The sequence below is a fragment of the Oncorhynchus tshawytscha genome, linkage group LG15 (assembly GCF_018296145.1).
Source record: "Oncorhynchus tshawytscha isolate Ot180627B linkage group LG15, Otsh_v2.0, whole genome shotgun sequence".
Classification (NCBI taxonomy): domain Eukaryota; kingdom Metazoa; phylum Chordata; class Actinopteri; order Salmoniformes; family Salmonidae; genus Oncorhynchus; species Oncorhynchus tshawytscha.
Genome location: NC_056443.1, coordinates 1,867,267 through 1,893,113, shown reverse-complemented (window position 1 = coordinate 1,893,113; position 25,847 = coordinate 1,867,267). Strand labels below are relative to the sequence as shown.

At 51.7% G+C, this 25,847-nt stretch overlaps 1 protein-coding gene across 1 annotated transcript in view; it reads left to right on the top strand.

The window, feature by feature from the left end:
• The window catches only part of LOC112267806 (ankyrin repeat and sterile alpha motif domain-containing protein 1B), a 326,014-nt gene that overhangs the window by 83,856 nt on the left and 216,311 nt on the right, over window positions 1–25,847 (top strand). The window contains 3 exon segments of the mRNA XM_042297888.1: window positions 3,362–3,514; window positions 5,313–5,459; window positions 12,054–12,129. Coding sequence (XP_042153822.1) covers window positions 3,362–3,514; window positions 5,313–5,459; window positions 12,054–12,129 — 376 coding nt within the window.

Sequence of the window (25,847 nt, the reverse complement as noted above, 5' to 3'; positions counted from 1 at the left end):
TGTTATTCTACAATGTAGAAAATGTGAAAAAGAAAGAAAAACCCTTGAATGAGTAGATGTGTCCAAACCTTTGACTGGTACTGTACGTTCATGCATGCCCGTGTGTGTTTGTGCGTGTATATGTGTGTGTACCTACGTTCTTACGTGCCCCCCCATGTGTGTGTGTGCGTACCTACGTTCTTACGTGCCTGTGTTGTGTGTGTGAATGTGTTGTGTTCCCATGCCCAGCTCCAGTGACCCAGAGTAGAGTTAGATTAGCCTGTTAGATTAGCCCCTTCTTTCTCTTCTCCCAATGCTGGATTGTATTACAGATTCACACACAGACCTCACACTACACACACACACTCTACTCACACACACACCCACACACTACACACACTGAATTAGGAGGAAAATTATGTTTCCTCTATTAATTGAACCAGCACATAATATTCCATTCCATCTCGTGTCCACAATGAACCCTGATGTGCATGTGTGTGCGTATCTGAGAGAGAATGTGTGTCTAAGAGTGTTTGTCTGTGAGAGGGAGAAACAGAAAACAGAGAGAGAGTGAGAGAGTATGTGTGTATGTGGTGCGTGTGTGTGTGTGTGTAAATATATATGTGTGTGGTATACAGTATCAACAGCATGCTTGTGGAACCAATCATCCCTTTTTGTAATGCTCTCCTGCTCTGTCTTGTACTACCCTGTATGGCTGTGTCCTGTACTACCCTGTACGGCGGTGTCCTGTACTGCCCTGTATTGTTTTGTCCTGTACTACCCTGTATGGCTGTGTCCTGTACTGCCCTGTACGGCGGTGTCCTGTACTGCCCTGTATTGTTGTGTCCTGTACTGCCCTGTACGGCAGTGTCCTGTACTGCCCTGTATTGTTGTGTCCTGTACTACCCTGTATGGCTGTGTCCTGTACTGCCCTGTACGGCGGTGTCCTGTACTGCCCTGTACGGCGGTGTCCTGTACTGCCCTGTACGGCGGTGTCCTGCACTTCCCTGTACGGCTGTGTCTTGTACTGCCCTGTACGGCTGTGTCCTGTACTGCCCTGTACGGCGGTGTCCTGTACTACCCTGTACGGCGGTGCCCTGTATGGCGGTGTCCTGTACTGCCCTGTACGGCGGTGCTCTGTACTGCCCTGTACGGCGGTGCTCTGTACTGTCCCTGCCCTGTACGGCTGTGTCCTGTACTGCCCTGTACGGCGGTGTCCTGTACTGCCCTGTACGGCGGTGCCCTGTACGGCGGTGTCCTGTGCCCTGCCCTGTACTGCGGTGCCCTGTACGGCGGTGTCCTGTACGGCCCGGTGTCCTGTACTTCCCTGTACGGCGGTGCTCTGTACTGCCCTGTATTGCGGTGTCCTGGTACGGCTGTGTCCTGTACTGCCCTGTACGGCGGTGTCCTGTACTACCCTGTACGGCTGTGCCCTGTACGGCGGTGTCCTGTACTGCCCTGTACTGCGGTGCCCTGTACGGCGGTGTCCTGTACTGCCCTGTACGGCGGTGCTCTGTACTTCCCTGTACGGCGGTGCTCTGTACTGCCCTGTACGGCGGTGTCCTGTACTGCCCTGTACGGCGGTGTCCTGTACTGCCCTGTACGGCGGTGTCCTGTACTGCCCTGTACGGCGGTGTCCTGTACTGCCCTGTACGGCGTGCCCTGTCCTGTCTGTACTGCCCTGTACGGCGGTGTCCTGTACTACCCTGTACGGCGGTGTCCTGTAATGCCCTGTACGGCGGTGTCCTGTACTACCCTGTACGGCGGTGTCCTGTACTGCCCTGTACGGCGGTGTGCTCTGTACTGCCCTGTACGGCGGTGTCCTGTACTACCCTGTACGGCTGAGCTCTGTACTGCCCTGTACGGCTGTGTCATGTGCTGCCCTGTACGGCGGTGTCATGTACTGCCCTGTACGGCGGTGTCATGTACTGCCCTGTACGGCGGTGTCCTGTACTGCCCTGTACGGCGGTGTCCTGTACTGCCCTGTACGGCGGTGTCCTGTACTGCCCTGTACGGCGGTGTCCTGTACTGCCCTGTACGGCGGTGTCCTGTACTGCCCTGTACGGCGGTGTCCTGTACTGCCCTGTACGGCGGTGTCCTGTACTGCCCTGTACGGCGGTGCTCTGTACTGCCCTGTACGGCGGTGCTCTGTACTGCCCTGTACGGCGGTGTCCTGTACTACCCTGTACGGCTGAGCTCTGTACTGCCCTGTACGGCTGTGTCATGTACTGCCCTGTACGGCGGTGTCATGTACTGCCCTGTACGGCGGTGTCCTGTACGGCGGTGTCCCTGTACGGCGGTGTCCTGTACTGCCCTGTACGGCGGTGTCCTGTACTGCCCTGTACGGCGGTGCTCTGTACTGCCCTGTACGGCGGTGCTCTGTACTGCCCTGTACGGCGGTGTCCGGCGGTGCCCTGTACTACCCTGTACGGCTGCCCTGCTCTGTACTGCCCTGTACGGCGGTGTCATGTACTGCCCTGTACGGCGGTGTCCTGTACTGCCCTGTACGGCGGTGTCCTGTACTGCCCTGTACGGCGGTGTCCTGTACTGCCCTGTACTGGCGGTGTCCTGTACTGCCCTGTACGGCGGTGTCCTGTACTGCCCTGTACGGCGGTGTCCTGTACTGCCCTGTACGGCGGTGGTGTCCTGTACTGCCCCCTGTACGGCGGTGCCCTGTACTGCCCTGTACGGCGGTGCCCTGTACTGCCCTGTACGGCGGTGTCCTGTACGGCGGTGTCCTGTACGGCGGTGCCCTGTACTGCCCTGTACGGCGGTGCCCTGTACTGCCCTGTACGGCGGTGCCCTGTACTGCCCTGTACGGCGGTGCCCTGTACTGCGGTGTCCTGTACGGCGGTGCCCTGTACTGCCCTGTACGGCGGTGCCCTGTACTGCCCTGTACGGCGGTGCCCTGTACTGCCCTGTACGGCGGTGCTCTGTACTGCCCTGTACTGCCGCTACACTGACCATAGACTGTTAACAGGGGGGATAGAAGGCTACACTGACCATAGACGGACAGCAGGGGGGATAGAAGGCTACGCTGACCATAGACTGGTAACAGGGGGATAGAAGGCTACGCTGACCATAGACTGTTAACAGGGGGGATAGAAGGCTACACTGACCATAGACGGACAGCAGGGGGGATAGAAGGCTTGGTGGGCAGTTCTGGGACAGATTAATGAGGTTGAAGAGAAGAACACTGCCCTGGAGATTCAGGAGAGTCCTCTGGTCAACTCTATGTGTGACACTAGAGTTTGTCCCACACAGTAGATGGCGCTGTGGATGCAAAGACTGACAGTCCATGAGGTCAACATAATAGATGGATCCATATTGTGAAGCGATACATCATTTTTTTACTCTGACAGTTGTTCCCCCCTGTATACAGAACCATGAGAGGGAGACGGCGCTGCACTGTGCCGCCCAGTACGGCCACTCTGAGGTGGTGTCCATCCTACTGCAGGAGCTGACAGACCCCACCATGAGGAACAGCCGCGACGAGACGCCCCTGGACCTGGCTGCACTCTACGGACGACTTCAGGTGAGGATGGACCTGAGCAAGGTTTCTTCCTCCTACAGAGTTTTCCCAAACTGATTCTTCTTTCTCTCTGTGGTGTAGGCCAGGTTACTGTAAAAGCAATTTGTGACATTTTAAGTCTTTTATAAATGCATTTGATAGTGAGAGAGAGGGGGGTTGAGAGAGGGAGAGAGAGACTTTGACTAGTTTCATTAGTTGTGCTAGTTCAAGACTACAACAATACACTATATATACAAAAGTATATGGACACCCCTTTAAATTAGTGGATTCGGCTGTTTCAGCCTCACCCGTTGCTGACATGTCTAAGTAATTGAGCACACAGCCATGCAATCTCCATAGTCACACATTGGCAGTAGAATGGCGTTACTGAAGAGTGCAGTGACTCAACATGGTGCCGTCATAGGATGCCACCTTTCCAACAAGTCAGTTCATCAAATTTCTACCCTGCTAGAGCTGCTCCAGTCAACTATAAGTACTGTTATTGTCAAGTGGAAACGTCTAGGAGCAACAACGGCTCAGACGCAAAGTGGTAGGCCACACAAGCTCACAGAATGGAACCGCCGAGTGCTGAAGCGTGTAGCGTGTTAAAATCGTCTGTCCTTAGTTGAAACACCACCAAACTGCCTCTGGAAGCAACGTCAGCACAAGAACTGTTTGTTGGGAGCTTCATGAAATGGGTTTCCTTGGCTGAGCAGCCAAACACAAGCCTAAGATCACCATGCGCAATGTCAAGCGTCTGCTGGAGTGGTGTAAATCTCGCGTTCTCTGGAGTGATGAATCACACTTCACCATCTGGCAGTCCGACGAATCTAGGTTTGGCGGATGCCAGGAGAACACTACCCGGCCCAATGCATAGTGCCAACTGTTACGTTTGGTGAAGGAGGAATAATGGTCTGGGGCTCTTTTTCATGGTTTGGGCTAGGCCCTTTAGTTCCAGTGAAGGGAAATCTTAACGCTACAGCATACAATGACATTCTAGATGATTCTGTGCTTCCAACTTTGTGGTAACAGTTTGGGGAAGGCCCTTTCCTGTTCCAGCACTACAATACCCCTGTGCACAAAAGCGAGGTCCATACCGAAATGTTTTGTCGATTGGTCTGGAAGAACTTCACTAGTCTGCACAGAGCCCTGATCTCAACCCCATCGAACAGCTTTGGGATGAATTGGAACGCCGACTGCGAGCCAGGCCTAATCACCCAACATCAGTGCCCAACCTCACTAATGCTCTTCTGGCTGAAAGGAAGCAAGCAATGTTCCAACAACTAGTGGAACGTTTTCCCAGAAGAGTGGAGGCTGTTATAGCAGTAAAGGGGGGACCAACTCCATCATAATGCACATTATTTTTAAATTAGATGTTCGACATACGTTTGGTCCTGATGTGGCTTGTGGTCCTGACGGTCTGAAAACATTGTATGTAATACTGTAGTAACCGACAAGGGCCTGTATCAAATAACTCCACATTTAGAACTTAGAACTCCTGTCCTCTGGGCTTGAACCCTCTCTCCTCCCCTCTCCTCCCCTCTCCTCCCTCCTCTCCTCCTCTCTCCCCTCCTCCTCCCCCTCTCCTCTCCCTCTCTCCTCCCCCTCTCTCCTCCTCTCCTCTCCTCTCCTCTCCTCTCCTCTCCTCTCCTCTCCTCTCCTCTCCTCTCCTCTCCTCTCCTCTCCTCTCCTCTCCTCCTCTCCTCTCCTCTCCTCTCCTCTCCTCTCCTCTCCTCTCCTCCTCTCCTCTCCTCTCCTCTCCTCTCCTCTCCCTCCTCCTCCTCTCCTCTCCTCTCCTCTCCTCCCTTCCCCCTCTTCCCAGGTGGTCTGTATGTTGGTGACCGCCCACCCCAACCTGATGAGCAGCCACGGGACAAGGCGCCACACGCCCCTGCACCTGGCCGCCCGCAACGGGCACCACTCAGCCGTGCACACCCTGCTGGAGGCCGGCATGGACGTCAACTCCCAGGTCAGCGGTCTAGGGGTCACGGTCACTGTGGAGTCAGGGGTTAGGGGTATGGGTTGGGAGGGGGGTGAGGAATGCTTTCGTAGGTTAGCTTTTATTCTGCAGGTGTGTTGTTGGGGGGTCACTCTGCATTTCTCCTTCAATACAACATGTTCTCCTGTAGAGGGAGGTAAGAGAGGTGAGCTAAAGGTCAACTCAGCCTAAAAGGAAAACTCCTCCCAAAAACCGTCTTTTGGTATTCGTTTCATTTTGTTAGCAATCAAGTTTTCAAGATATGTAACTTTCAAAATATAGAAATGATCCCTGTATGATGCATTTAGCATCACATGGTAGTCAGGGTGAAACCAGGCTTCAGCTTTGTAACAGTTCTCTTCCCTCCTGCAGATGTTGCTCCAGTAAATCTGACTGTCTCTTTAGCTCAAGATACACTCCCTCCTTGTAATGAATGTTTCAAGCCTGTCTCCTGTGTTTTTAATGAGTTGGTACAGTATCTGAGGACAATCTTCCTTCTCTTCAACCTCTTTCTGAATATGGTTTTGCGGTAATATTCGCAGAACACAGTAACGCACAGTGTGTGTGTGTGTTTGTGAGGGGCGGTCGGAGTAGGTCAAGGATGAGTTTGAGGTGTGTGTGTTGTCTTCATACATACAGTATGGTACTGTGTGTGTGTGATTGCTTAAGATATAGAACACGTGTGTGTGTGTGTGTGTGTGTTTGGGGGGGGGTGTAGAATGATCTGGTTATTGAAATAAGTTAATTATTGATGGGGAACAGAGAGGGAGACAAGGATGAGAGTAGTACGGGGTGTTCCTGAGTTCATACACCCTCTCTCTCTTCACCCCTGCCTCTCTCTCTTCACCCCTGCCCCTCTCTCTTCACCCTCCCTCTCTCTCTTCACCCTCCCTCTCTCTCTTCACCCTCCCTCTCTCTCTTCACACTCCCCTCTCTCTCTTCACACTCCCCTCTCTCTCTTCACACTCCCCCTCTCTCTCTTCACCCATCCCCTCTCTCTCTTCATACTCCCCTCTCTCTTCACCCCTCCTCCACCCCTCCTCTCTCTCTTCATACTCCCCTCTCTCTTCACCCCCCCCTCTCTCTTCACCCCTCCCCTCCCCTCTCTCTCTCTTCTCCCCTCCCCTCTCTCTCTCTTTTCATCCCACCCACCTCTCTCTTTACCCCCGCCCCACTCTCTCTTCATCCCACCCCTCTCTCTCTTCATACTCCCCTCTCTCTTCACCCCGCCCCCTCTCTCTTCACCCCGCCCCCTCTCTCTTCACCCCGCCCCTCTCTCTCTTCCCCGCCCCTCTCTCTCTTCACCCCTCTCTCTCTTCACCCCGCCCCCTCTCTCTCTTCACCCCGCCCCTCTCTCTCTTCACCCCGCCCCTCTCTCTCTTTACCCCCGCCCCTCTCTCTCTTTACCCCCACCCCTCTCTCTCTTCACCCCGCCCCTCTCTCTCTCTTCACCCCGCCCCTCTCTCTCTCTTCACCCCGCTCCACTCTCTCTTTACACCCGGCCCTCTCTCTCTTTACCCCCGGCCCTCTCTCTCTTTACCCCCTGGCCCTCTCTCTCTTTACCCCCGGCCCTCTCTCTCTTTACCCCCGGCCCTCTCTCTCTTTACCCCCGGCCCTCTCTCTCTTTACCCCCGGCCCTCTCTCTCTTTACCCCCGGCCCTCTCTCTCTTTACCCCCGGCCCTCTCTCTCTTTACCCCGGCCCTCTTTCTTCACCCCTGGCCCTCTTTCTTCACCCCCGCCCCTCTCTCTTCACCCCCACCCCTTCACCCCCACCCATCTCTCTCTTCACCCCCCCCTCTCTCTCTTCACCCCTCCCAGCTCTCTTTTCTCCCTCTCTCCTCCCCCCTCTCTCGCTCTCCTCCCCTTCTCTCTCTCCACTCTTCCCCTTCTCTCTCTCTTCCCCTCCCCTCCCCCTTCTCTCTCTCCTCCCCTCCCCTTCTCTCTCTCCTCCCCTCCCCTTCTCTCTCTCCTCCCCTTCTCTCTCTCTCTCTCCTCCCCTCCCTTTTTCTCTCTCCTCTCCTTCTCTCTCTCTTCCCCTCCCCTTCTCTCTCTCTCCCTCCCCCTTCTCTCTCTCCCCTCCCCTCTCTCTCTCTCTCTCTCTCTCTCTCTCTCTCCTCCCCTCCCTTTCTCTCTCTCTCTTCTCCCCTCCTATCTCTGCCTCTCTCCAAAGCCACACTGTCAGATCTGTGCTTTGACATTAAGGAGTGGATGGAACATACAGACCCACAGATGGTGGGGTAAATAGCAGTGTGTGTCAGTGCCTAGTAAAATAATTACATTAAAGCCCATCGTTTGAATGAATAATGAATGAGGATATCTCTCTCCCTCTCTCTCTAATGATGAGGGGATTCTATATGCAGAGACCTGCTGCTCTGTAGGCAGGTAGAGAACCAAGGGCAAAAGTTGAGCCTGCTGGATATAAACACACACATTCAGACCCCCCCGACACACACACACACACCTTTATACTTCTTCAAGCTGTAAAGTGAATCTGAAACTGAGTGTCAAACTATATTGAAAGGCCCCGAGTTGCGCAGCGGTCTAAGGCACTGCATCACAGTGCTGAGGCACAGCTACAGCCTGGGGTTCAAACCCCAGCTGTGTCACAGGCGCCATGACTGGAAGCCCCATAGGGCGGCATACAAGTGGCCCAGCACCGTCCTAGATAGGGGAGGGTTTGGCCTGGTGGGCTTTCCTTGGCTCATACCGCTCTAGTGACTCCTAGTACTGAGCGATTAATCAAAACATTTTTCTTCTGTTAATTCAACTAATTTACCAACGTCGGTTCAATTACTTGACTTCCTTTTAGTTCAGTTTTTTTAGAGAGGAGCAAGTGAAGCAAGTGGTTTCACTCTGGCAAAAATCTATCCAAAATATGCCCAATACGTTTCTATGGGTTCATTTTGGACCTAAACTTGTCTCCTGTCTTCCTGCCTTAGGGATAACAACACTCATTGTTAGGGCGGAGACATGCGTCTCGTCATTGTATACAGATCTCTGGATGGAGACAATGGAATATTTTCAATGTTCTGGCAATTGTTCACATTTTTCTTTTGGAATTTCCATGAAAAAGCTCTATAGTCACTGTAAGGTCATTATTTCATAATACATTTGATGGGACGTCAAAAAGCACGTCTAGGTGGGTCATGTTTCGGAGTTGCAGCGACGAGACACGTCTAGGTGGGTCATGTTTCGGAGTTGCAGCGACGAGACACGTCTAGGTGGGTCATGTTTCGGAGTTGCAGCGACGAGACACGTCTAGGTGGGTCATGTTTCGGAGTTGCAGCGACGAGACACGTCTAGGTGGGTCATGTTTCGGAGTTGCAGCGACGAGACACGTCTAGGTGGGTCATGTTTCGGAGTTGCAGCGACGAGACACGTCTAGGTGGGTCATGTTTGGAGTTGCAGCGACGAGACACGTCTAGGTGGGTCATGTTTCGGAGTTGCAGCGACGAGACACGTCTAGGTGGGTCATGTTTTGGAGTTGCAGCGACGAGACACGTCTAGGTGGGTCATGTTTTGGAGTTGCAGCGACGAGACACGTCTAGGTGGGTCATGTTTCGGAGTTGCAGCGACGAGACACGTCTAGGTGGGTCATGTTTCGGAGTTGCAGCGACGAGACACGTCTAGGTGGGTCATGTTTCGGAGTTGCAGCGACGAGACACGTCTAGGTGGGTCATGTTTTGGAGTTGCAGCGACGAGACACGTCTAGGTGGGTCATGTTTTGGAGTTGCAGCGACGAGACACGTCTAGGTGGGTCATGTTTTGGAGTTGCAGCGACGAGACACGTCTAGGTGGGTCATGTTTTGGAGTTGCAGCGACGAGACACGTCTAGGTGGGTCATGTTTTGGAGTTGCAGCGACGAGACACGTCTAGGTGGGTCATGTTTTGGAGTTGCAGCGACGAGACACGTCTAGGTGGGTCATGTTTTGGAGTTGCAGCGACGAGACACGTCTAGGTGGGTCATGTTTTGGAGTTGCAGCGACGAGACACGTCTAGGTGGGTCATGTTTTGGAGTTGCAGCGACGAGACACGTCTAGGTGGGTCATGTTTCGGAGTTGCAGCGACGAGACACGCTAGGTGGGTCATGTTTTGGAGTTGCAGCGACGAGACACGTCTAGGTGGGTCATGTTTTGGAGTTGCAGCGACGAGACACGTCTAGGTGGGTCATGTTTTGGAGTTGCAGCGAGACACGTCTAGGTGGGTCATGTTTTGGAGTTGCAGCGACGAGACACGTCTAGGTGGGTCATGTTTTGGAGTTGCAGCGACGAGACACGTCTAGGTGGGTCATGTTTCGGAGTTGCAGCGACGAGACAAGGTCGTAACTGGCAATGAGAGAAAATGTGCTAAAAGAAAAACAAAAGAAAGGCCCAACACCAAAACAAAACCCCCCTCAGTCTCCAGTCAAACAGATAGGAAGTCCATCTTCTTTGTGAATAGATTTCCTCATTTTCCAGTGACATCACCAACTAATCGCCATTGGAAGCGACACAGGAAGGGGTTTGAGGGGGGAAGTGGGGGAGGGTCTGCCGGTTTGGTTTCCTGTCCCTCGATGTATGCGTGTGTGCTCCCTCCAAACTCATCGCCCAGTCACCTCTAGTTCCATGTCACCGTGGGGTGGTGAGGCTTTCTGTCTTTTCTCGGTTTGGATCTTTTTGACCTGGTCTTCTGGATTCTGTGGTATTGGATGATCAGATGCCCTTTTATTGGCATGCTTTGACCTTTGAACTGTAAGGGTCAGTCAGACGCACCAGGATTAGTTGTGTTGGAACACAGGAGGAGCAGTTCTGGGTTTTGATTGGTCGATGTGTTGGATTTTTGGGGTCTTTCCTGGCTGCGTTGATAATACCTTGGTGATAGAGGAAAGACGAGGTACAGTGTGTGTGTGTGTGTGTGTGTGTGCACAGACAAGGGAACTGGCAATGAGAGAAAATGTGCTAAAAGAAAAACAAAAGAAAGGCCCAACACCAAAACAAAACCCCCCAGTCTCCAGTCAAAGGCAGGAGCCTGGCTGGGTGTTGTGTGAGAGATCCAGTGTGTGTGTGCACAAGGCAGGAGCCTGGCTGGGTGTTAGTGTGAGAGATTCAGTGTGTGTGTGTGCACAAGGAAGGGGTTTGAGGGGGAGCCTGGCTGGGTGTTAGTGTCCTGTCCCCAGTGTGTGTGTGTGCACAAGGCAGGAGCCTGGCCAGTCACCTCCAGTTCCATGTCAGCCTGGCTGGGTGTTGTGAGGCTTCCTGTCTGTGTGCACAAGTTTGGATCTTTTACCTTCCTGTTTTTGAGCCCTGGTCTTCTGGAGATTCAGTGTGGTGTGTGATCAGGAGCCTGGCTGGGTGTTTGTGTGAGACAGTGTGTGTGTGTGCACAAGGCAGGAGCCTGGCAGGATTAGTGGAACACAGGAGGAGAGTTCTGGGTTTTGATTGCACAAGGCAGGAGCCTGGCTGGGTGTTGTTGAGATTTTGTGTGGTGCACAAGGCAGGAGCCTGGCTGGGTGTTAGTGTGATAGATACCTGTGTGTGTGTGCAGAGGAGGAGCCTGGCTGGGTGTTAGTGTGAGAGTGTGTGTGTGTGTGTGTGTGTGGGTGTGTGTGAGATCCAGTGTGTGTGTGCACAAGGCAGGAGCCTGGCTGGGTGTTAGTGTGAGAGATCCAGTGTGTGTGTGTGCACAAGGCAGGAGCCTGGCTGGGTGTTAGTGTGAGAGATCCAGTGTGTGTGTGTGCAGGTGCACAAGGCAGGAGCCTGGCTGGGTGTTAGTGTGAGAGATCCAGTGTGTGTGTGTGTGAGATCCAGTGTGTGTGTGTGCACAAGGCAGGAGCCTGGCTGGGTGTTAGTGTGAGAGATCCAGTGTGTGTGTGTGCACAAGGCAGGAGCCTGGCTGGGTGTTAGTGTGAGAGATCCAGTGTGTGTGTGTGCACAAGGCAGGAGCCTGGCTGGGTGTTAGTGTGCACAAGGAGATCCAGTGTGTGTGTGTGTGTGTGCACAAGGCAGGAGCCTGGCTGGGTGTTAGTGTGAGAGATTCAGTGTGTGTGTGTGCACAAGGCAGGAGCCTGGCTGGGTGTTAGTGTGAGAGATCTAGTGTGTGTGTGTGTGTGTGTGTCTGTGTGTTTTTAAAGTGCCTGTCTAAGTAATCACAGTTACTCTACACTAAATCTTTGACAACTATGCAAATCCAAGATGGCGCCCACAAGTTGATGTCCACAGTTTCTCTGCATTGCATCATGCCACCAATAGACAAATGTATTCTACAGGGCCTAATGCCACAAGCATCCAGGCCATATGGAGAGGGAGGATGCTTGTGTTTCCACCATGCGACTCGGTGTACAAAGAGTTTTCTTGGGCGATATCTTATAATAAATGTTTTCTTTCTCTCTCCCACATCACTCTCCCCTCTCTTGCCTTCTATTATTCGGTCTCCTTCTCTTTCTCTCTTACTTTCTCTCTCTCTCTCTCTCTCTCTCTCTCTCTCACTCTTACTCTCTCTCTGTCACTCTCACTCTCTCAATCTCACTCTCTCTCTCACTCTTTCTCTCTCTCTCTCCCTTTCTCTCTCTCACACTCTCACTCTCTCAATCTCACTCTCTCTCTCAGACGGAGAATGGCAGTGCTCTCCACGAGGCAGCTCTTTATGGGAAGATGGATGTGGTTCGTCTGCTGCTAGACTCAGGTGGGTGTCATGAGGGAGTCCATGTACCCCCCCCCTCATACCTCTGTCCCTGTTCCTGTCTCTGTTCTTATGTCTACGTAAACCTGTCCCCTGTGTTTACCCCCCTCATACCTCTGTCCCTGTCTCTGTTCTTATGTCTACGTAAACCTGTCCCCTGTGTTTACCCCCTCATACCTCTGTCCCTGTCTCTGTTCTTATGTGTATGTAAACCTGTCTCCTGTGTTTACCCCCCCTCATACCTCTGTACCTGTCTCTGTTCTTATGTCTACGTAAACCTGTCCCCTGTGTTTACCCCCTCATACCTCTGTCCCTGTCTGTTCTTATGTCCCTGTAAACCTTCCTGTCTCTGTTCTTATGTCTACGTAAACCTGTCCCCTGTGTTTACCCCCTCATACCTCTGTCCCTGTCTCTGTTCTTATGTCTCTTCTTATGTAAACCTGTCCCCTGTGTTTACCCCCCTCATACCTCTGTCCCTGTCTCTGTTCTTATGTCTACGTAAACCTGTCCCCTGTGTTTACCTCTGTCCCCCCCTCATACCTCTGTCCCTGTCTCTGTTCTCTGTCCCCTGTGTTTACCCCCTCATACCTCTGTCCCTGTTCTGTTCTTGTGTATGTAAACCTGTCCCCTGTGTTTACCCCCTCATACCTCTGTCCCTGTCTCTGTTCTTATGTCTATGTAAACCTGTCCCCTGTGTTTACCCCCCCATACCCTGTACCTGTCTGTCTCTGTCCCCCTGTCTCTGTTCTTATGTGTATGTAAACCTGTCCCCTGTGTTTACCCCCTCATACCTCTGTCCCTGTCTCTGTTCTTATGTGTATGTAATCCTGTCCCCTGTGTTTACCCCCTCATACCTCTGTTCCTGTTCTTATGTGTATGTAAACCTGTCCCCTGTGTTTACCCCCTCATACCTCTGTCCCTGTCCTGTTCTTATGTGTATGTAAACCTGTCCCCTGTGTTTACCCCCTCATACCTCTGTCCCTGTTCCTGTTCTTATGTGTATGTAAACCTGTCCCCTGTGTTTACCCCCTCATACCTCTGTTCCTGTTCTTATGTGTATGTAATCCTGTCCCCTGTGTTTACCCCCTCATACCTCTGTTCTCTGTTCTTATGTGTAAATGTAAACCTGTCCCCTGTGTTTACCCCCTCATACCTCTGTCCCTGTCTCTGTTCTTATGTGTATGTAAACCTGTCCCCTGTGTTTACCCCCCCTCATACCTCTGTCCCCGTCTCTGTTCTTATGTCTACGTAAACCTGTCCCCTGTGTTTACCCCCTCATACCTCTGTCCCCGTCTCTGTTCTTATGTGTATGTAAACCTGTCCCCTGTGTTTACCCCCCTCATACCTCTGTTCCTGTTCTTATGTGTATGTAAACCTGTCCCCTGTGTTTACCCCCTCATACCTCTGTCCCCGTCTCTGTTCTTATGTGTATGTAAACCTGTCCCCTGTGTTTACCCCCTCATACCTCTGTTCCTGTTCTTATGTGTATGTAAACCTGTCCCCTGTGTTTACCCCCTCATACCTCTGTCCCCCGTCTCTGTTCTTATGTGTATGTAAACCTGTCCCCTGTGTTTACCCCCTCATACCTCTGTCCCCGTCTCTGTTCTTATGTGTATGTAAACCTGTCCCCTGTGTTTACCCCCTCATACCTCTGTCCCCGTCTCTGTTCTTATGTGTATGTAAACCTGTCCCCTGTGTTTACCCCCTCATACCTCTGTCCCCGTCTCTGTTCTTATGTGTATGTAAACCTGTCCCCTGTGTTTACCCCCCTCATACCTCTGTCCCCGTCTCTGTTCTTATGTGTATGTAAACCTGTCCCCTGTGTTTACCCCCCTCATACCTCTGTTCCTGTTCTTATGTGTATGTAAACCTGTCCCCTGTGTTTATCCCAATACTGCTGCTGATCTATCTAACAGTATGTACACATTCTGTTCTGGAGATATCAGCAGCACCAGCGATCCATCCTGCCATAGCTTGAAAACAAGTCAAATGTTATTGGTGACATACACATGGTTAGCAGATGTTAATGTGAGTGTAGCGAAATGCTTGTGCTTCTAGTTCCGACAGTGCAGTAATATCTAATAAGTAATCTAACAAATTCACAACAACTACCTTTTACACACAAATGTAAGGGATGAATAATATGTACATATTAAATAATCATGTTCCATATCTGTGCTGTCATGCCCCTCTCCCCTAACTGTCAGTCAGTGTTACAGTAGATGGAGAGAGGGAGAGAGGGAGAGAGGGAGAGGGAGAGAGGGAGGGAGGGAGAGAGAGAGAGAGTAGATGAAATATATAGAGAGAGAGACAGTAGATGATGTGGCGAGAGAAGGGGACCTGAGAGAAGGGGACAGTAGATGATGGGCGAGAGAAGGGGACAGTAGATGATGTGGCGAGAGAAGGGACAGATGGCAGAGAAGGGGACAGTAGATGATGTGGCGAGAGAAGGGGACAGTAGATGATGTGGCGAGAGAAGGGGACAGTAGATGATGTGGCGAGAGAAGGGGGCAGTAGATGATGTGGCGAGAGAAGGGGACAGTAGATGATGTGGCGATAGAGGGACAGTAGATGATATGGCGAGAGAAGGGGACAGTAGATGGCGAGAGAGGGATACAAAATGGAGAGAGGGGGACAGTAGATGATATGTAGATGATATGGGGAGAAGGGGACAGTAGATGATGGGCAGTAGATGATAGAGGGGGACAGTAGATGATGGGGCGAGAGAAGGGGACAGTAGATGATATGGGGAGAGAAGGGGACAGTAGATGATATGGGGAGAGAGGGGGACAGTAGATGATATGGGGACAGTAGATGATATGGGGAGAGGGGGACAGTAGATGATATGGGGAGAGAGGGGGACAGTAGATGATATGGGGAGAGAGAGGGGACAGTAGATGATATGGGGAGAGAGAGAGGGGGACAGTAGATGATATGGGGAGAGAGGGGGACAGTAGATGATATGGGGAGAGAAGGGGACAGTAGATGATATGGGGAGAGAAGGGGACAGTAGATGATGTCGAGAGAGAGAGGGGACAGTAGATGATATGGGGAGAGAAGGGGAGTAGATGATGGCGAGAGAAGGGGACAGTAGATGATATGGCGAGAGAAGGGGACAGGGATGAGAGAGAGAGAGATGGGGGGGACAGAGATGATATGGTAGATGAGAGAGAAGGGGACAGTAGATGATATGGGAGAGAAGGGGAGAAAGAGGGATGATATGGAGAGAGAGGGGGACAGTAGATGATATGGGGAGAGAGGGGGACAGTAGATGATGGGGAGAGAGGGGGGACAGTAGATGATAGAGAGGGGTAGAGAGAGAGATGATGTGGCGAGAGAGGGGACAGTAGATGATATGGGGAGAAGGGGACAGTAGATGAGAGAGGGGGACAGTAGATGATATGGGGAGAGAAGGGGACAGTAGATGAGAGAGAGGGGACAGTAGATGATATGGGGAGAGAAGGGGACAGTAGATGATGTGGCGAGAGAAGGGGACAGTAGATGATATGGGGACAGTAGATGATGTGGGATAGGGGACAGTAGATGATATGGGAGAGAGAGGGGGACAGTAGATAGATGATATGGGGAGAGAGGGGACAGTAGATGATATGGGGAGAGAAGGGTAGAGAGAGAGAAGGGGACAGTAGATGATATGGGGAGAGAGAGAGGGACAGTAGATGATATGGAGGAGAGAGAGAAGGGGACAGTAGATGATATGGGGAGAGAGGGGAGTAGATGATATGGAGAGAGAGGGGACAGTAGATGATATGGGGAGAGAGAGGGGACAGTAGATGATATGGGGAGAGAGAGAGGGGACAGTAGATGATATGGGGAGAGAGGGGGACAGTAGATGATATAGATGATATGGGGAGAGAGGGGGACAGTAGATGATATGGGGAGAGAGAGGGGACAGTAGATGATATGGGGAGAGAGAGGGACAGTAGATGATATGGGGAGAGAGAGAGGGGACAGTAGATGATATGGGGAGAGAGAGAGGGACAGTAGATGATATGGGGACAGTAGAGAGGGGAGGGGGACAGTAGATGATATGGGGAGAGAGGGGACAGTAGATGATATGGGGAGAGAGAGGGGACAGTAGATGATATGGAGAGAGAGAGGGACAGTAGATGAAAGGGGACAGTAGATGATGGGGAGAGAGGGGACAGTAGATGATATGGGGAGAGAGAGGGACAGTAGATGATATGGGGAGAGAGGGGACAGTAGATGATATGGGGGAGAGGGGGACAGTAGATGATGGGAGAGAGAGGGGACAGTAGATGATATGGGGGAGAGGGGGACAGTAGATGATATGGGGAGAGAGAGGGACAGTAGATGATATGGGGGAGAGAGAGGGACAGTAGATGATATGGGGAGAGAGAGAGGGACAGTAGATGATATGGGGGGAGAGAGGGGGACAGTAGATGATATGGAGATGAGAGAGAGGGGGACAGTAGATGATATGGGGAGAGAGAGGGACAGTAGATGATATGGGGAGAGAGAGGGGACAGTAGATGATATGGGGAGAGAGGGGAGATGAGAGAGAGGGGGACAGTAGATGATATGGAGTAGATGATGGGAGAGAGAGGGACAGTAGATGATATGGGGAGAGATGATGGGGGGGAGAGGGGGACAGTAGATGATATGGGAGAGGGGGAGTAGATGATAGAGAGGGGACAGTAGATGATATGGGAGAGAGAGAGAGGGGACAGTAGATGATATGGGGAGAGAGGGCACAGAGAGATATGGGGAGAGGGGGACAGTAGATGATATGGGGAGAGGGGGACAGTAGATGATAGAGAGGGACAGTAGATGATATGGGGAGAGAGGGGGACAGTAGATGATAGAGAGAGAGGGGACAGTAGATGATATGGGGGAGAGAGAGAGGGGACAGTAGATGATATGGGAGAGAGAGAGGGACAGTAGATGATATGGGGAGAGGGGACAGTAGATGATATGGGGAGAGGGGGACAGTAGATGATATGGGGAGAGGGGGACAGGGGAGATAGAGGGACAGTAGATGATATGGGGAGAGAGGGGGACAGTAGATGATATGGGGAGAGAGGGGGACAGTAGATGATATGGGGAGAGAGAGAGGGGACAGTAGATGATATGGGGAGAGAGAGGGACAGTAGATGATATGGACAGTAGAGAGAGAGGGGACAGTAGATGATATGGGGAGAGAGAGAAGGGGACAGTAGATGATATGGGAGAGAGAGAGGGGGACAGTAGATGATATGGAGAGAGAGAGGGGGACAGTAGATGATATGGGGAGAGAGGGACAGTAGATGATATGGGAGAGAGGGACAGTAGATGATATGGAGAGAGAGGGACAGTAGATGATATGGAGAGAGAGAGGGACAGTAGATGATATGGGGGAGAGAGAAGGGGACAGTAGATGATATGGGGAGAGAGAGAGGGGGACAGTAGATGATATGGAGAGGGACAGAGATGATATGGCGAGAGAGAGAGGGGGACAGTAGATGATATGGAGAGAGAGAGGGGACAGTAGATGATATGGGGAGAGAGGGACAGTAGATGATATGGGAGAGAGGGACAGTAGATGATATGGGGAGAGAGAAGGGGACAGTAGATGATATAGTAGATGATAGGAGAGAGAGGGACAGTAGATGATATGGGGAGAGAGAGAAGGGACAGTAGATGATATGGGGAGAGAGAGAGGGGGACAGTAGATGATATGGAGAGAGAGAGGGACAGTAGATGATATGGGGAGAGAGGGGGACAGGGATGGAGAGAGAAGAGGGACAGTAGATGATATAGATGATATGGGGGAGAGAGGGACAGTAGATGATATGGGGAGAGAGGGGGACAGTAGATGATATGGGGAGAGAGGGGGACAGTAGATGATATGGGGAGAGAGGATGGGACAGTAGATGATGTATAGAGGGACAGTAGATGATATGGGAGAGAGAGGGACAGTAGATGATATGGGGAGAGAGAGGGGACAGTAGATGATATGGGGAGAGAGAGGGACAGTAGATGATATGGGGAGAGAGAGAAGGGACAGTAGATGATATGGGGAGAGAGGGACAGTAGATGATATGGGGAGAGAGGAGGGACAGTAGATGATATGGGGAGAGATGAGATAGAGGGACAGTAGATGATATGGGGAGAGAGAGAGGGACAGTAGATGATATGGGGAGAGAAGGGGACAGTAGATGATATGGGGGAGAGAGAGGGACAGTAGATGATATGGGGAGAGAGGGGACAGTAGATGATATGGGGAGAGAGGGGGACAGTAGATGATATGGGGAGAGAGGGGGACAGTAGATGATATGGAGAGAGAGAGGGACAGTAGATGATATGGGGAGAGAGAGACAGAGGGACAGTAGAGGGACATGGGGAGATGATATGGGGAGAGAGGGGGACAGTAGATGATATGGGGAGAGAGAGGGGACAGTAGATGATATGGCGAGAGAGAGAGGGGACAGTAGATGATGTGGGATAGAGGGACATTAGATGATGTGGAGAGAGAGGGACAGTAGATGATATGGGAGAGAGGGGGACAGTAGATGATATGGGGGAGAGAGAGGGACAGTAGATGATGTGGGAGAGAAGGGGACAGTAGATGATGTGGCGAGAGAGAGAGGGACAGTAGATGATGTGGGGGAGAGGGACAGTAGATGATATGGGGAGAGGGGACAGTAGATGATATGGGAGAGAAGGGGGGAGAGAGGGGGACAGTAGATGATATGGAGAGAGAAGGGGACAGTAGATGATGGAGAGAGAGAAGGGGACAGTAGATGATATGGGGAGAGGGAGAGATGATGGGGGGGGGACAGTAGATGATATGGGGAGAGGGGGAGAGAGAGAGAGGGGGACAGTAGATGATATGGGGAGAGAGGGACAGTAGATGATGATATAGATGATAAGGGGGAGAGAGGGGACAGTAGATGATATGGGGGGAGAGATGATATGGGGACAGTAGAGATATGGAGAGATAGGGGACAGTAGATGATATGGGGAGAGAGGGGACAGTAGATGATATGGGGAGAGAGGGGGACAGTAGATGATGTGGCGATAGAGGGACAGTAGATGATATGGGGGAGAGAGGGGGACAGTAGATGATATGGGGAGAGAGGGGACAGTAGATGATATGGGGGAGAGAGGGACAGTAGATGATGGTGGGGGAGAGGGGGACAGTAGATGATATAGAGGGGGGTAGATGATGGGGAGAGGGGGACAGTAGATGATAGAGAGGGGACAGTAGATGATATAGAGGGACAGAGATGATAGAGAGGGGACAGTAGATGATATGGGGAGAGGGGGACAGTAGATGATATGGGGAGAGGGGGACAGTAGATGATATGGAGAGAGGGACAGTAGATGATATGGGGAGAGAGAGAGGGACAGTAGATGATATGGGGAGAGAGGGGACAGTAGATGATGGGGAGAGAGGGGGACAGTAGATGATATGGGGAGAGAGGGACAGTAGATGATATGGGGAGAGGGGGACAGTAGATGATATGGGGAGAGGGGGACAGAGATGATATGGGGAGGGGGGACAGTAGATGATATGGGGAGAGGGGACAGTAGATGAGAGAGGGACAGTAGATGATATGGGAGATGATAGAGAGAGGGGACAGTAGATGATATGGGGAGGGGGAGAGATGAGAGAGGGACAGTAGATGATATGGGGAGAGAGGGGGACAGTAGATGATATGGGGAGAGAGAGGGGACAGTAGATGATATGGAGGAGAGAGGGACAGTAGATGATATGGGAGAGAGAGGGACAGTAGATGATATGGGGAGAGAGGGGGACAGTAGATGATATGGGGGAGAGAGGGGGACAGTAGATGATGGGAGAGAGAGAGGGGGACAGTAGATGATATGGGGATATGGGGAGAGAGGGACAGTAGATGATATGGAGAGAGAGGGGACAGTAGATGATATGGAGAGAGAGGACAGTAGATGATATGGAGAGAGAGAGGGACAGTAGATGATATGGAGAGAGAGAGGGACAGTAGATGATATGGGGAGAGAGAGAGGGGGACAGTAGATGATATGGGGAGAGAGAGGGACAGTAGATGATGGGAGAGAGAGAGGGGACAGTAGATGATATGGACAGGATGATATGGGAGAGAGGGACAGTAGATGATATGGGAGAGAGAGGGACAGTAGATGATATGGGGAGAGAGAGAGGGACAGTAGATGATATGGAGAGAGAGAGGGACAGAGATGATATGGAGAGAGAGAGGGACAGTAGATGATATGGAGAGAGAGGGACAGTAGATGATATGGGGAGAGAGAGAGGGGGACAGTAGAGTAGGGACATAGATGATATGGGGAGAGATGAGAGAGGGACAGTAGATGATATGGGGGAGAGAGAGGGGACAGTAGATGATATGGAGAGATGATGTGGAGATAGAGGGACAGTAGATGATATGGGGAGAGAGAGGGACAGTAGATGATATGGGGGAGAGAGGGGACAGTAGATGATATGGGGAGAGAGGGGGACAGTAGATGATATGGGGAGAGGGGGACAGTAGATGGAGAGAGAGGGACAGTAGATGATATGGCGATAGAGGGACAGTAGATGATATGGGGAGAGAGAGGGACAGTAGATGATATGGGGAGAGAAGGGACAGTAGATGATATGGGGAGAGAGAGGGACAGTAGATGATATGGGGAGAGAGAGAGGGACAGTAGATGATATGAGAGAGGGGGAGTAGATGATATGGGAGAGAGGGGGACAGTAGATGATATGGGGAGAGGGGGACAGTAGAGATGAGATAGGGGACAGTAGATGATATGGGGAGAGAGGGGTAGATGATATGGGGAGAGGGGGACAGTAGATGATATGGGGAGAGGGGGACAGTAGATGATGGGGAGATAGAGGGACAGTAGATGATATGGGGAGAGAGGGGGGAGAGAGAGAAGGGGACAGTAGATGATGGGGAGATAGAGGGACAGTAGATGATATGGGGAGAGAGGGGACAGTAGATGATATGGGGAGAGAGGGGGACAGATGATATGGGGAGAGAGGGACAGTAGATGATATGGGGGGAGAGATATGGGGAGAGGGGGACAGTAGATGATATGGGAGATAGAGGGACAGTAGATGATATGGGGAGAGAGAGGGGACAGTAGATGATATGGATGGGGAGAGAGGGGGACAGTAGATGATATGGGGAGAGAGGGACAGAGATGATATGGGGAGAGGGGGACAGTAGATGATATGGGGAGAGAGGGGGACAGTAGATGATATGGGAGAGAGGGGACAGTAGATGATATGGGGAGAGGGGGACAGTAGATGATGGCGATAGAGGGACAGTAGATGGGGGAGAGAGGGACAGTAGATGATATGGGGGAGGACAGTAGATGATATGGGGAGAGGGGGACAGTAGATGAGATAGAGGGACAGTAGATGATATAGGGGGACAGTAGATGATATGGGGAGAGAGGGGGACAGTAGATGATGTGGCGATAGAGGGACAGTAGATGATATGGGGAGAGAGGGGGACAGTAGATGATAGGGACAGTAGATGATATGGGGAGAGAGGGGGACAGTAGATGATATGGGGAGAGAGGGGGACAGTAGATGATGTGGGGAGAGAGAGGGGGACAGTAGATGATATGGGGAGAGAGAGGGACAGTAGATGATAGAGAGGGACAGTAGATGATATGGGGAGAGAGAGGGACAGTAGATGATATGGAGAGAGAGGGACAGTAGATGATATGGAGAGAGAGAGGGACAGTAGATGATATGGAGAGAGAGGGGAGATGATATGGGGAGAGAGAGGGGGACAGTAGATGATATGGGGGAGAGAGAGGGACAGTAGATGATATGGAGAGAGGGGGACAGTAGATGATATGGAGAGAGAGGGACAGTAGATGATATGGGGAGAGAGGGACAGTAGATGATATGGAGAGAGAGGGACAGTAGATGATATGGGAGAGAGGGACAGTAGATGATATGGAGAGAGAGGGACAGTAGATGATATGGAGAGAGAGATGGACAGTAGATGATATGGAGAGAGAGGGACAGTAGATGATATGGGGAGAGAGAGAGGGGACAGTAGATGATATGGAGAGAGAGAGGGACAGTAGATGATATGGGGGAGAGAGGGGGACAGGAGAGAGAGAGGGGACAGTAGATGATATGGGAGAGAGAGGGGGACAGTAGATGATATGGAGAGAGAGAGGGACAGTAGATGATGGCGATAGAGGGACAGTAGATGATATGGGGAGAGAGAGGGACAGTAGATGATATGGGGAGAGAGGGGGACAGTAGATGATATGGGGAGAGAGAGGGGGACAGTAGATGGGGAGAGGGGGACAGTAGATATGGGAGATAGAGGGGGACAGTAGATGATATGGGGAGAGAGGGGGACAGTAGATGATATGGGGAGAGAGAGGGGACAGTAGATGATATGGGGAGAGAAGGGGACAGTAGATGATGGGGAGAGAGAGGGGGACAGTAGATGATATGGGGAGAGAGAGAGGGACAGTAGATGATGTGGGATAGAGGGACATTAGATGAAGAGGGACAGTAGATGATATGGGGAGAGAGAAGGGGACAGTAGATGATATGGGGAGAGGGGGACAGTAGATGATGTGGAGAGAGAGAGGGACAGTAGATGATAGGGACAGTAGATGATATGGGGAGAGAGGGGGACAGTAGATGATATGGGAGAGAAGGGGGGATGATGTGGGGAGAGAGGGGGACAGTAGATGATATGGGGAGAGAGAGGGACAGTAGATGATATGGGGAGAGAGAGAGGGACAGTAGATGATATGGGGAGAGAGAGGGACAGTAGATGATATGGGGAGAGAGGGGGACAGTAGATGATATGGGGAGAGAGGGGGACAGTAGATGATATGGGGGGAGAGGGGGACAGTAGATGATGTGGCGATAGAGAGGGACAGTAGATGATGTGGCGATAGAGGGACAGTAGATGATATGGGGAGAGAGAGGGACAGTAGATGATATGGGGAGAGAAGGGGACAGTAGATGATATGGGGAGAGAGAGAGGACAGTAGATGATATGGGAGAGAGAGAAGGGACAGTAGATGATATGGGGAGAGAGAGAAGGACAGTAGATGATATGGGGAGAGAGGGGGACAGTAGATGATGGGGAGAGGGGGACAGTAGATGATATAGAGGGACAGTAGAGATATGGGGAGAGGGACAGTAGATGATATGGGGAGAGGGGGACAGTAGATGATATGGGGGGAGAGGGGGACAGTAGATGATGTGGAGATAGAGGGACAGTAGATGATATGGGGAGAGAGGGGGACAGTAGATGATATGGGGAGAGAGGGGACAGTAGATGATGTGGAGAGAGAGGGACAGTAGATGATATGGGGAGAGAGGGGGACAGTAGATGATATGGGGAGAGAGGGGGACAGTAGATGATATGGGGAGAGAGGGACAGTAGATGATATGGGGAGAGGGGGACAGTAGATGATATGGGGAGAGGGGGACAGTAGATGATATGGGGAGAGGGGGAGAGATGATGTGGGAGAGGGTAGATGATATGGGGAGAGAGAGGGACAGTAGATGATATGGGGAGAGAGGGGGACATTAGATGATATGGGGAGAGAGGGGGACAGTAGATGATATGGGGAGAGAGGGACAGTAGATGATATGGGGAGAGGGGACAGTAGATGATATGGGGAGAGGGGGACAGTAGATGATATGGGGAGAGGGGGACAGTAGATGATATGGGGAGAGGGGGACAGTAGATGATGTGGCGATAGAGGGACAGTAGATGATATGGGGAGAGAGGGACAGTAGATGATATGGGGAGAGGGGGACAGTAGATGATATGGGGAGAGGGGGACAGAGAGAGATAGGGGACAGTAGATGATATGGGGAGAGAGGGGGACAGTAGATGATATGGGGAGAGAGGGGGACAGTAGATGATATAGAGGGACAGTAGATGATATGGGGAGAGAGGGGGACAGTAGATGATATGGGGAGAGAGAGGGACAGTAGATGATATGGGGAGAGAGGGGGACAGTAGATGATATGGGGAGAGAGAGGGGGACAGTAGATGATATGGGAGAGAGAGAGAGGGGGACAGTAGATGATATGGGAGAGAGAGGGACAGTAGATGATATGGGGGAGAGAGGGACAGTAGATGATATGGAGAGAGAGGGACAGTAGATGATATGGAGAGAGAGGGACAGTAGATGATATGGAGAGAGAGAGGGACAGTAGATGATATGGAGAGAGAGGGACAGTAGATGATATGGGGAGAGAGAGAGGGGGACAGTAGATGATATGGGGAGAGAGAGGGACAGTAGATGATATGGGGAGAGAGAGAGGGGGACAGTAGATGATATGGAGAGAGAGAGGGACAGTAGATGATATTATGGGGAGAGAGGGACAGTAGATGATATGGAGAGAGAGGGACAGTAGATGATATGGAGAGAGAGGGACAGTAGATGATATGGAGAGAGAGGAGGGGGACAGTAGATGATAGAGAGAGAGGACAGTAGATGATATGGAGAGAGAGGGACAGTAGATGATATGGGGGAGAGAGAGAGGGGACAGTAGATGATATGGAGAGAGAGAGGGACAGTAGATGATATGGGGAGAGAGGGGGAGTAGATGAGATAGAGGGACAGTAGATGATATGGGGAGAGAGGGGGACAGTAGATGATATGGAGAGAGAGAGGGACAGTAGATGATGTGGAGATAGAGGGACAGTAGATGATATGGGGAGAGAGAGGGACAGTAGATGATATGGGGAGAGAGGGGACAGTAGATGATATGGGGGAGAGAGGGGGACAGTAGATGATATGGGGAGAGGGGGACAGTAGATGAGAGAGAGGGGGACAGTAGATGATATGGGGAGAGAGGGGGACAGTAGATGATATGGGGAGAGAGGGGACAGTAGATGATATGGGGAGAGAAGGGGACAGTAGATGATATGGGGAGAGAAGGGGACAGTAGATGATATGGGAGAGAGAGAGGGACAGTAGATGATATGATAGAGGGACATTAGATGATGTGGCGATAGAGGGACAGTAGATGATATGGGGGAGAGAGGGGGACAGTAGATGATATGGGGAGAGGGGGAGATGATGTGGCGAGAGGGACAGTAGATGATATAGAGGGACAGTAGATGATATGGGGAGAGAGGGGGACAGTAGATGATATGGGAGAGAAGGGGACAGTAGATGATATGGGAGAGAAGGGGGCAGTAGATGATGTGGGGAGAGAGAGAGGGACAGTAGATGATATAGAGGGACATTAGATGATGGGGAGAGAGAGGGACAGTAGATGATATGGGGAGAGAGGGGGACAGTAGATGATATGGGGAGAGAGAGAGGGACAGTAGATGATGTGGAGAGAGAAGGGGACAGTAGATGATATGGAGAGAGAGAGAGGGACAGTAGAGATAGAGGGACAGTAGATGATATGGGGAGAGAGGGGGACAGTAGATGATATGGGGAGAGAAGGGGACAGTAGATGATATGGCGAGAGAAGGGGACAGTAGATGATGTGGCGAGAGAAGGGGACAGTAGATGATGTGGGGCGAGAGAAGGGGGCAGTAGATGATATAAGGAGAGAGAGAGGGACAGTAGATGATGGCGATAGAGGGACAGTAGATGATATGGGGAGAGAGGGGGACAGTAGATGATATGGGGAGAGAGAGGGGGGACAGTAGATGATATGGGGAGAGAGAGAGAGGGGGACAGTAGATGATATGGGGGAGAGAGAGAGAGGGGGACAGTAGATGATATAAGGA